The 9,098-nt window shown below is 47.2% G+C and overlaps 1 protein-coding gene across 3 annotated transcripts in view; it reads left to right on the top strand.

Annotated features, from left to right (window-relative positions):
* Positions 1-9,098, top strand: part of KDM4C (lysine demethylase 4C) — a 532,790-nt gene that overhangs the window by 2,185 nt on the left and 521,507 nt on the right. For all 3 annotated transcript variants that reach the window (XM_019517600.1, XM_019517601.1, XM_019517602.1), the window contains exon 2: positions 6,110-6,274. In XM_019517600.1, coding sequence (XP_019373145.1) covers positions 6,131-6,274 — 144 coding nt within the window. In that variant the 5' untranslated portion in view covers positions 6,110-6,130. The remainder of the gene's footprint in view (positions 1-6,109; positions 6,275-9,098) is intronic.

Raw genomic sequence — 9,098 nt, 5'->3', positions numbered from 1 at the left:
CGGCCTGCCTCTCCCCCCTTCCATCATTGCTGCCTGCAGAGCCAATGTGGTGGCGGGAGGAGTGGGCCCAACGCGGGGGTGGGGGAAGAGTGGGTGTGCCGTGGTGGTGGGGAGGGAAGGGTGGACCTGGGTTGACACAGTGGTGGTGCGGGGAGGGGAGGAGTGGGCCCAGGACCAATGTGGTGGGGGTAGAAGGAGTGTGCCCAGGGTGGGGGAGAAGCTTGCCCCCCTTGGACCTGGGACCATTCCTCCCCTCCCCACGGTGCATTGGCTCTGAGGCTGCTCCTCCCATCCCCCAGCCTCTGCTGGGTTGGCCCGGGCCCCCTGCTTCCCCCCCGCCACGGTGGATTGGCTCCTCTCTTCCCTCACTGCTGCAGTGGGGAGGGGAGGAGTAGGCCAGGACCCCAAGCAGCAGGAGGGAAGGGGGGAGCAGCTGCAGACGGAGCACTGGACTCTGGCCCCCCTCCCCCCCCCGGGTCATTCTTGATAGGCAATTTGGTAATAGTAAAATAAATTCTAAGTGCCTGTACATTTTAGTATTTGATTTTGTTTTTTTTTATCATGGAATATCAGAGCTTCCCTTGCCCCCTTCGCTCATTGGGATGCAGGTCCAGGTCCCTCACTATCAAACCACAACTCCCTCTGCTCACCAGCCCTGCCAGAGGGGATCCCCAGCTGCCAGGGCTATGGGGCCACAGAGCTGGATCTGCAGCCCCCTACCCCCAACAGCAGTGCATCTGTGGGAGGTGGCTGCTGCTGCAGTTGAGCAGAGCTTGGCTCTCCCCCCATCAGGCAGCATGGCCAGAGTGGAGCCCCTGCCAGGGGGTGGGGAGGGAGGGAGGCATCTACAGGCTCAGGCTCACCACCCTGTTGACCTCCCTCTGGGGCCTCCATGGCCCAGTGGGTGAGACCCGGAATGGCAGGGTGGAGCAGGGCCAGGTGGGGAAGCTTCTTGCTTCTGTTAGGAGCTTTGTGCCACCCTGGCTATGTGCCCCCTGCCTGCAGCAGCGAGGTGGACAATTCCTTGCCACCACCCCTGCTGCTGGATGGGTGGGGGCGCTTCACCAGGGTGGCTCAGGGCTCGCAGAGGCAAGGTACTTCCCCACCCTGCCCCATTGTGCCCAGCTGTGCCAGGTCTTGCCCACTGAGCCATGAAAACCCCAGGAGGAAGTCAGCAGGGTGGGAAGCTCTGAGCCCACAGTGGGCAGCTTGCCCCTTGCACAGATCTGGGGGGGGGCACCCCCATGCATCCCTGGGAGTGTACACAGTGGCAGGGAGCCAGCCCTACCCCCTGGATGAGCAGCCCATGGCTCCATCCGGCTCCCCACAAGGGTCCTCTGGTTGTGCCTTCCCGACCCGGGCCCCAAACCCCGAAACCACCCAGGTTGGGCATCAGCAGTAGCTGCAGCCCCAGCACTGCCCAGCTCCCTTTCTCCCTCCCTGTGGGGGCCTTAAATCCCCCTCCGCTCTAGGCTGCCTGGCAGCCGTGTGCATATGTAAGCATGCACATGCACATGGTGCCCCCTGCCTGACCCCACCCTCTTCCTGCTCCGCTCAACCTCTGCAGGCTGGAACTTTCCCAGTCTGCCGAAAGCTCTTTGCAAAAGTGGAAAACCTGTGTATTTCTCTGTTGAAATGAAAAATCGACATTTTTCTTGGTTAAAAGGGAAAATGTGCTTTTTTTCCCCCTGTGTTTCCGTGGGAAATAGAAGACCTGGATCCCTGCTTATTACCATGAATCCACCTGGGAAAGAATAGTATCAGAATAAAGAGAGAAAAAATCAGTTTCCTTGGTTACACTCACCAAGTCACGCTGAATATTGAAGAATGAGGACAAAGTTTAAAATAAATTTGATATGAAAGTTTGTCAGTAGATGTGTTGCTAACCCTGGGGGTAATTTGTAGACTGGAAGGATACAAACTGTAAAATCACCAATCTGCATGCTATATGCTCATATCAGGTTTTGAGAAGTTTTTCATTTTAGCAGTAGTATACAACTGCAGGTGCTAGACTATTTGCTCGTAATAGGCTACAACCTGAAGTGTTTGATTCTAGCTTCAATTTCCTCCTTGAAGTGATTTTGTTTTAGAAAGAATTAAATATTCTTGTCTGTTGCACCTTTTTTGATTTAATTGACTTCAACTTACTAGCTGAGGCTTGAATATTGGTCTCCTTTCTTTTCAGAGAGTGAACTTTGAAGCAGTTTCTGAAAGTGAGGGGGAGATGCACTCAAACCACTTAGTAAAGATTAAAACGTTAAATGCATGAGCTAGCCAGCCACAAAGATGAATAACTAGCTCCTCACTAGAGTTTGTACCATGTGAAAATTAGAAGTAGCGTTAGAATGTTCTTAAACATAGGTTAAAGAGACCTTGTCTTCAACTTACCTGATAAAAGCTGTTTTTAAAGTCTTCTAACCCTTGATAAATATTGGTCAGGTGCCAGTTATTGAAATGTGAGTTTTGTTTTACAGTTTCACTCTCAGCATAGTGATTGTGGCTCTGTAGTAAATACGGCTAATGTTATGTAGTACTTTTTATGTTTTGCCTCCTAAGAAGGGACAAAGGGCCATGAGCAATTCCTATCGACTGTGACTAGATATAAACTGGCTCAGTTCTGTGGTGATCTATTCAAGCAACTGCTCAGTCCTATGGTGGTCTGTGCTAGGGACTCCCTAGCCAAAGTTGAGCCTGACTTCCACACAGCTTCATTTATTTTGTCTCTCTCTCCTTCTGTAATTTGGTTGTTGTTTGTTTCCAAATGGGATACTGAAGACGGGAACAAGGTTCCCTCCAAGGTGCACGCGTGCATGGCTGCACACAACTAAAAGTGTGGCTGTGCACAGCCTTTTCAAGGCCGTGCACCAGGAGAGGAGTTGAAGGTCAGCTCCTAGGCGAGGTGGGGGTGAGAGCCTGGCGTGGGCTCTGCCAGCTCCAGGGAAGTGCTCTGCTCCCCCGCATCAGGGCCGAGGAGTGGAGCACCTCCTCGGAGCCGGCGGAGCCTGCACCAGCCCCCAGCCCCAACCTCCGTCCCTGCCTTGCCTCACCTCTGGGAGGAGCCACTGCCTGCCCTGAGTGAGGCTCTGCCGGCTCCGAGACACTGCTCTGCTCCCCCACATGGCCTCAGGGAGTGAGGAGGCATGTGGCGTCAGGGCTGGGGAGTGGAGCAGTGTCCTGGAGCCAGCGGAGCCTCACTGGGGCAAGCAGCAGCTCCTCCCCAAGGTGAGGCAAGGCAGGGACGAAGGCTGGGGCTGAGGGCTGGAATGGGCTCTGGGGAAGTGCTCCACTTTCCAGCCCTGATGTGGGGGAGTGGAGCACTTCTGTGGAGCCCGTGCCAGCCCCTGGCTCTAGCCTCCGGCCCCAGCTCTGGCCTCTGGCCTCTTGGCCCCGGCTCCCAGCCTCTGGTCCCCAGCCCTCAGCTCTCTTTGGTAAGTGTCCCACGCCAAACCGAGGTGGCGCACTCATGTACTGCTACTTAGAGGGAACATTGGACAGGAGTGAAAAGGCTTCCTCTGCCTTCCCCCAGAATTTAGGAAGTATGTTGTCAGAGATATTTATAATCTGTATATAACACTCTTACTTGCATTCCCATTGTCATGACTTTTTGGGCATATCCTTTCCTAGCAATGGTAGATTTTTAGAGCTTCCAATGTCACTTTCAGATACAGTTTTTTCACATTCACAACACAGGGCAACTCTATTTACTGGATATTTTCTATGAGAAAACTGCATAGGGATTTTCATTGTTCAAGAGTAGAGCCTCCATGTTTGCCACACTTGTCTGATGCACCTGCTGCCTCTTGGAGCATGGGGCTGGCCCCCAGTGCCCCCTGCCAGCTCAGGGCTGCTGTGCCCTGGCTCAAAGCACTGCAGTCCAAGGTGCATGTGTAAATGCTGCACCTGGGAGCAGCTGACTCTGGTGTGATGTGTGCTGGAGTTTATTGCTCTGCCTTAATGCACAGTGGGGCATCTGCATGTGAAATTATCTAACAGTCGCCCCATAGCTGCTGCCCACAATGTTAGATTAATTTGTTAATGATAATCACTTTTTAATGTTTTATTTTTCCCCCTCTAAGATCATGATATAATAGTACACTCACACATTTAGTATTGCATGTTCTGAAATACAAATACATTGAACAATGGTGTTTTAATACATGAATAAGGTTTAATTTTCTCTTCCATGACTGAGCAAACATTGTTTCATTTTGACCTAGTATTAATATTGTGTGTCTGGTATTTGTTGATGATGTTTTTGCATTTTTTTTTTCTGAGACAATAATTGATGAACAACACTTTGTTAAAATACTATGTAACTGCAAAATCAAAACCGAGAAAGTGCAAAAGTGAAGCAGTGCCATATGTTGACTTGGTATTACTTGCAATTTTTTTTCCTGTCTGATATCTATAAGGTGGTGTGAAGCAAATTTACTAAGTGAATTAAAGGCTGAATTAGTAAGTTCTGCTGTGGGGTATGCAGTATACAGTAGTTACAAATGTAGAACCTATGGCTTTATAAATGTGAGACCCATTTAGGCTCTGTGCTAGTTCTGTAGTACTCTAACACTGGCTTGCAGCATTTTCATTGTATATTTCAGCAGCAGAAATAACCTAAAAATCATGCAAGTGTTCATTTTGTTTCATGACTATTGAATCTCTGAGACAAGAATAACTGGTGTTGTTTTCCATCAAATCTAATGATAGCAACATAATATTTGGTATAGGGCAAGGGCTTGACTTTTTTCCTCTACACTTATCATATATGTTCAGACCTGTTTAAAAAAATGAGAGAAGTATGAGGGGAAAAAAAAATCCTTTAGTTAAAATAATGGAATGGGTGTCAGGAAATCTGGGTTCTTGACCTTGTTGCGTACTGCGTTTACTTGAATCCAAGGCAGAAGTTCACCCCTCCTTTTAACATAGGGGGAGGTAGGGGACAGGTGGGTGCTGCAGCTCTGAGTTCAGCCCCAATGTGGTCTCACAGTTGGAGTCTTAGCTGCAGCTGCTGCTTTCCCCTGATTGCTGCTTACCCTCGTTTGTGGCTCCAGCTTCAACACTGGCTCAGCCTGGGACATGGAGTGGCTTTGGTCCCTTCCAGCCAGGCAGCAGCTCTGCCTCTGACCTGGGACTGGAGCTGCTACTGCTGCCGCAACTGCCGCAACTGCCAGTCAGGGCCAGAGCCAGGGCTATCACTGAGGGAAAGCAAGGTGGGGGGGAGCAAATGGCAGTGGGGTGCAGGCACTGGAGGGTGTCAGGAGATGCAGAGGCACCAGGGGGCCAAATGGCTGGTGGGGAAAAGTGTGTGGGGACACTTTTTTTTGTGGGGAAGGGAGACGGGTGGCAAGGGGCCAATTGCAGGGGTCAGGCCAGTTGACTCCCCTGTTGCTTTCCCCTTTCCCACTGCTGCCACCCTGCTGCATCTTTCTCTACTACAGTGGCAGGAGGGACCAATTTAAGGTGATCCTACCTTGATTAGATTCTATACATGGAAAATTATAACAAATTGTATAAGTTTTCCACGTGTCAAATCTAATTACTCGGGGGATCTGAAATCAGAAGTAATCTTGGATTCAGGTAAATTACAATACTTCTGGTGTGAAATGGGACAGATCACTTAATTTTTCTGTGCCGCAATTCCCCTGTGTAAAATGTGAACATTGATCCTTCCCTATAAGACAGCAGTGTTGCACAGATAACTGTGATGACTGGAATTGCATACTGTAAATACCTGGATAGAGGAAATTGCAGTAAATTGGAGATGAACCTGCTCAAACAAATGCTAGTATGATATTAAAGGCTAAGTTTAGAAATTGTGTTTGTATATAAACAAACAAATATGATGTAGACTATGCAGCTGTTGCTTGTGGCAGTTTTCATTATCTTGGGTGAAGTCTGAAGAATTCAATTAAATGAGTGGGAAGAAAATGTTTCTAATATTTGAGTTGCAGTGCTCTTTTATGCCAGTATATGAGAGAACATTTGAAAAGAATTCATTCCTATTAGGCACAGGCATATTTTGAAAGATATTTTTAATGAAAGATGTTATTTTTTAATTTTTTGGCATTTATTATTACTAACAATTGTATTTATTTATTTATTTATTTATTAGCAAGACTGATATTGAACCACGATGGCTGCTGCAGTCGCAGACAGTCCTCCAAACCCAAGCTGCAAAATTATGACGTTTAGGCCTTCAATGGGTGAATTCAGGGAGTTCAACAAGTACCTAGCCTACATGGAATCGCAAGGTGCTCATCGTGCTGGAGTTGCAAAGGTGAGAATCTTAAAAATACAAGAATAATTATCTTGAACAATATCTGCCCTCCCAGACTTTGTGTATTTATTGCTTGGAAAAAGAATAAAATGGGTTAGCTTGGGGATCGGCAACATTTTTGGGTTGAGTGCCAAAAACCCTACAACCTCAGCTTATAAGATGCTGGTATACTGGGGGGAGGGGATGGCATGGGAACTGTAAGGGGCCTAATCCATGTTGTGGCAGTGCAGCCCCAGCCCCTTCCCCACTGTCCTCCCCAAGATGCACGTGCCAAGCAAAATGCCTTTGCATGCCCCATGCCAGGGGTTGCCTACCCCTGAGCTAGCTCATATGTTGCATGTAAACAAATAAAAAAGATGCGTGTTGTTCTCCACAAACCAATCAGTTGTTACTTGCTGTTAGCCTGAAATAGAATCTGTTATTGAGGCTGACCAAGGCAGTGAAATCTAAAATAGAGAATTCAAACATCAGAGGATGCTAGTATACTAGATATAAGGCTCAAATTCTGCAAATACATATAGGAGTGTGTAGACACAGCTAAGTCAGTGGATCTATTCATAAATATATTGAAGCACCCACCATCCTCAGTGTCTACAGAATTTCAGGTAGACAGTATCTGAAATTCTTGACTTCTTAAAGTGATTACTATGTCTTCTATTCAAGAGATGTAATAAATAGTTAGGACATAACAAGAACACAAGATGGATAACTGTATATGAGCTACGATAGAAATGCCATTTGCTTGAGCAAAGATCTATTCTAGGCCTTGCGGTAGGTCAGTTTCCGCTAGTGAAAAGAAACCGGTGCCGCAAGTTTAAGTCAGCTGTGCATTAGACCATGTACACTATTATTGTGTACATACAGACAGGCTAAAAAATCTCTCTGCTATTTATATATCTTCTGTTACTCCATAGATGACGTTTAAGTGTTCACAGTAGGGGAGCACTGCTCTGCGCCATCACCCCTGCTGCTGCTGGGCACTGGCTCCGGCCCGGCTGCAGCCCTGCACCTTGCTGTCAACACTGAAATCTGGGGGTGCATGTGCCCCCCCATACATTGCCTGTGTATTACTCTTAAACCAAGCTATGCCTGACCTCACACATGATGATCTAGAAACCTCAGCTCAGTCACCTTGTGCAGTCGGTAAGAAAGACTGACTTCATTACTTGTTTTTAACCTACTACTGCAAACTGAAAATATTAAAAAAAAAATATTACACTGATTTGAAAACCATGATCCTATGAAAAAAGTTGTGTGCACTTTTTATTTCTGTTTTTTGGGGCCTCAGTATGCACTTGGATTACATTTTCAAACTTTCCCCTATCAGCAAGAGGGCAGAAAACTTTTGTCTTTTTTTTAAAGCTGTAATTATCAAATAAGTTTCATAGTGATGACAGTCAGGTGTTCTGGCTGAGCTGCTATTCTGCAGTCTGAAACCATAAAACAGTAGTGTATTTTGCATGTCTTCTGTCTTGTTATTGCTCAGCAGATTCATCACTATTTGAAGTGTTACCAGAAAGGGGTTTATCTAGATCTTTCTTTATGGAATACAGAATAGATTAAAAATGTTTGGGGTGCTGGGAATGGTTGTGTGTGTATTTTTAAAATAGGAAACATCTATAAACACAATTTTCCTACTTCTGGCAATAAATTGCATCCCATCTTATGGGGATCAAGTCAGAGAAAATTGGAACTGTTCTTAGCATACTCATAAATGTCAGTGTTCTGTGTATACATGCGTGTGTGCATGCCTGTGTGTGATACCGAAGATAAACACTTGTCCAGTGCCCCATGTTTATATTTGAGGATCCCACTGTAGGAGCCAACACTTATAGTTCAGATCTGTTCAGGAGAAAATAAAGTATTTTTTGTTTAGCAAGAAAATAAACTATCCTGGTTTCTATAGTCCTTATCACACTTCATATCACCATTCATATCCTGACCGTCCAAATCATGGGCTTAAAGATATGCATACCTCCAATGGACTGTCCAATTGTGTGTTGCCTTTAAGAGTCCCATGTTTCAGGGGATAGTCTATGCAGTTCATGTACATCTAGAGCTAGAAAAAGTGAGGCCAGGCTTTCCTGGGCAAATCCATAGGATCCACATCTAATCCTGAATGTAAAAACACAGTTTTCTGCCACATGTCCTCCAGCATCAGCTTAAAGTAAGATCACTCATGTCCTTGGCTCCACTAGATCCTTTGATAGGCTGCAGCTCTAAAGCTGGTTCTCAAGGGAGAACCTCTCCCTGTTTTGGAGATCCAGAAGGGGTCATGCTTTGCCTCTTGCCGTACTTGCTACATTCTGAGAGAGCCCAGTCCAATGGGCTAAGTACAGACAGGCAAAAATCTCAAGGCTGAATCGATTCAATCTTTGCAGGTGTCTCTAAACTGCATAGATTGAACTGATTAATGAAGTCAACTGACATTCACTTTTGAAACTGGAAAGGCAGCCAGACTCTTGCAGTGACCCAGACCAGAAACCGGGGGTGCTAGATAATGCCTACCAGTCATTGCCAAGGGCACCTGAATGCAGCCCAGCAAGACTCATCCTTGATTTGTTGCCTAGCACATGCCCCCAACCCCTGCTGGCCCCCAGGGGGGAACAGTCCATTCAGCCCCAGGCTGGCTGGATCCCTGTACTTCAGTGGGTGTTCCCCACTCCTGGCAGGGTCCCCTCAGCCGCTGGTGAAGAGTGGGGATTCCCCCTTCCCACCCCTCAGTATGGTACTGCATGGCTTGGCTCCACTCCTACACATGGTAGGGGAGCAGTCCCTCCAGCCAGGCACCAGCCAATCTCCCAGCCCATCCCCTGGTGCAGAG

The sequence above is a fragment of the Gavialis gangeticus genome, unplaced genomic scaffold, assembly GCF_001723915.1.
Source record: "Gavialis gangeticus isolate Ggan-Ray unplaced genomic scaffold, GavGan_comp1, whole genome shotgun sequence".
In the NCBI taxonomy this organism is placed as follows: Eukaryota; Metazoa; Chordata; order Crocodylia; family Gavialidae; genus Gavialis; species Gavialis gangeticus.
This window is presented reverse-complemented; position numbering and strand designations above follow the sequence as displayed.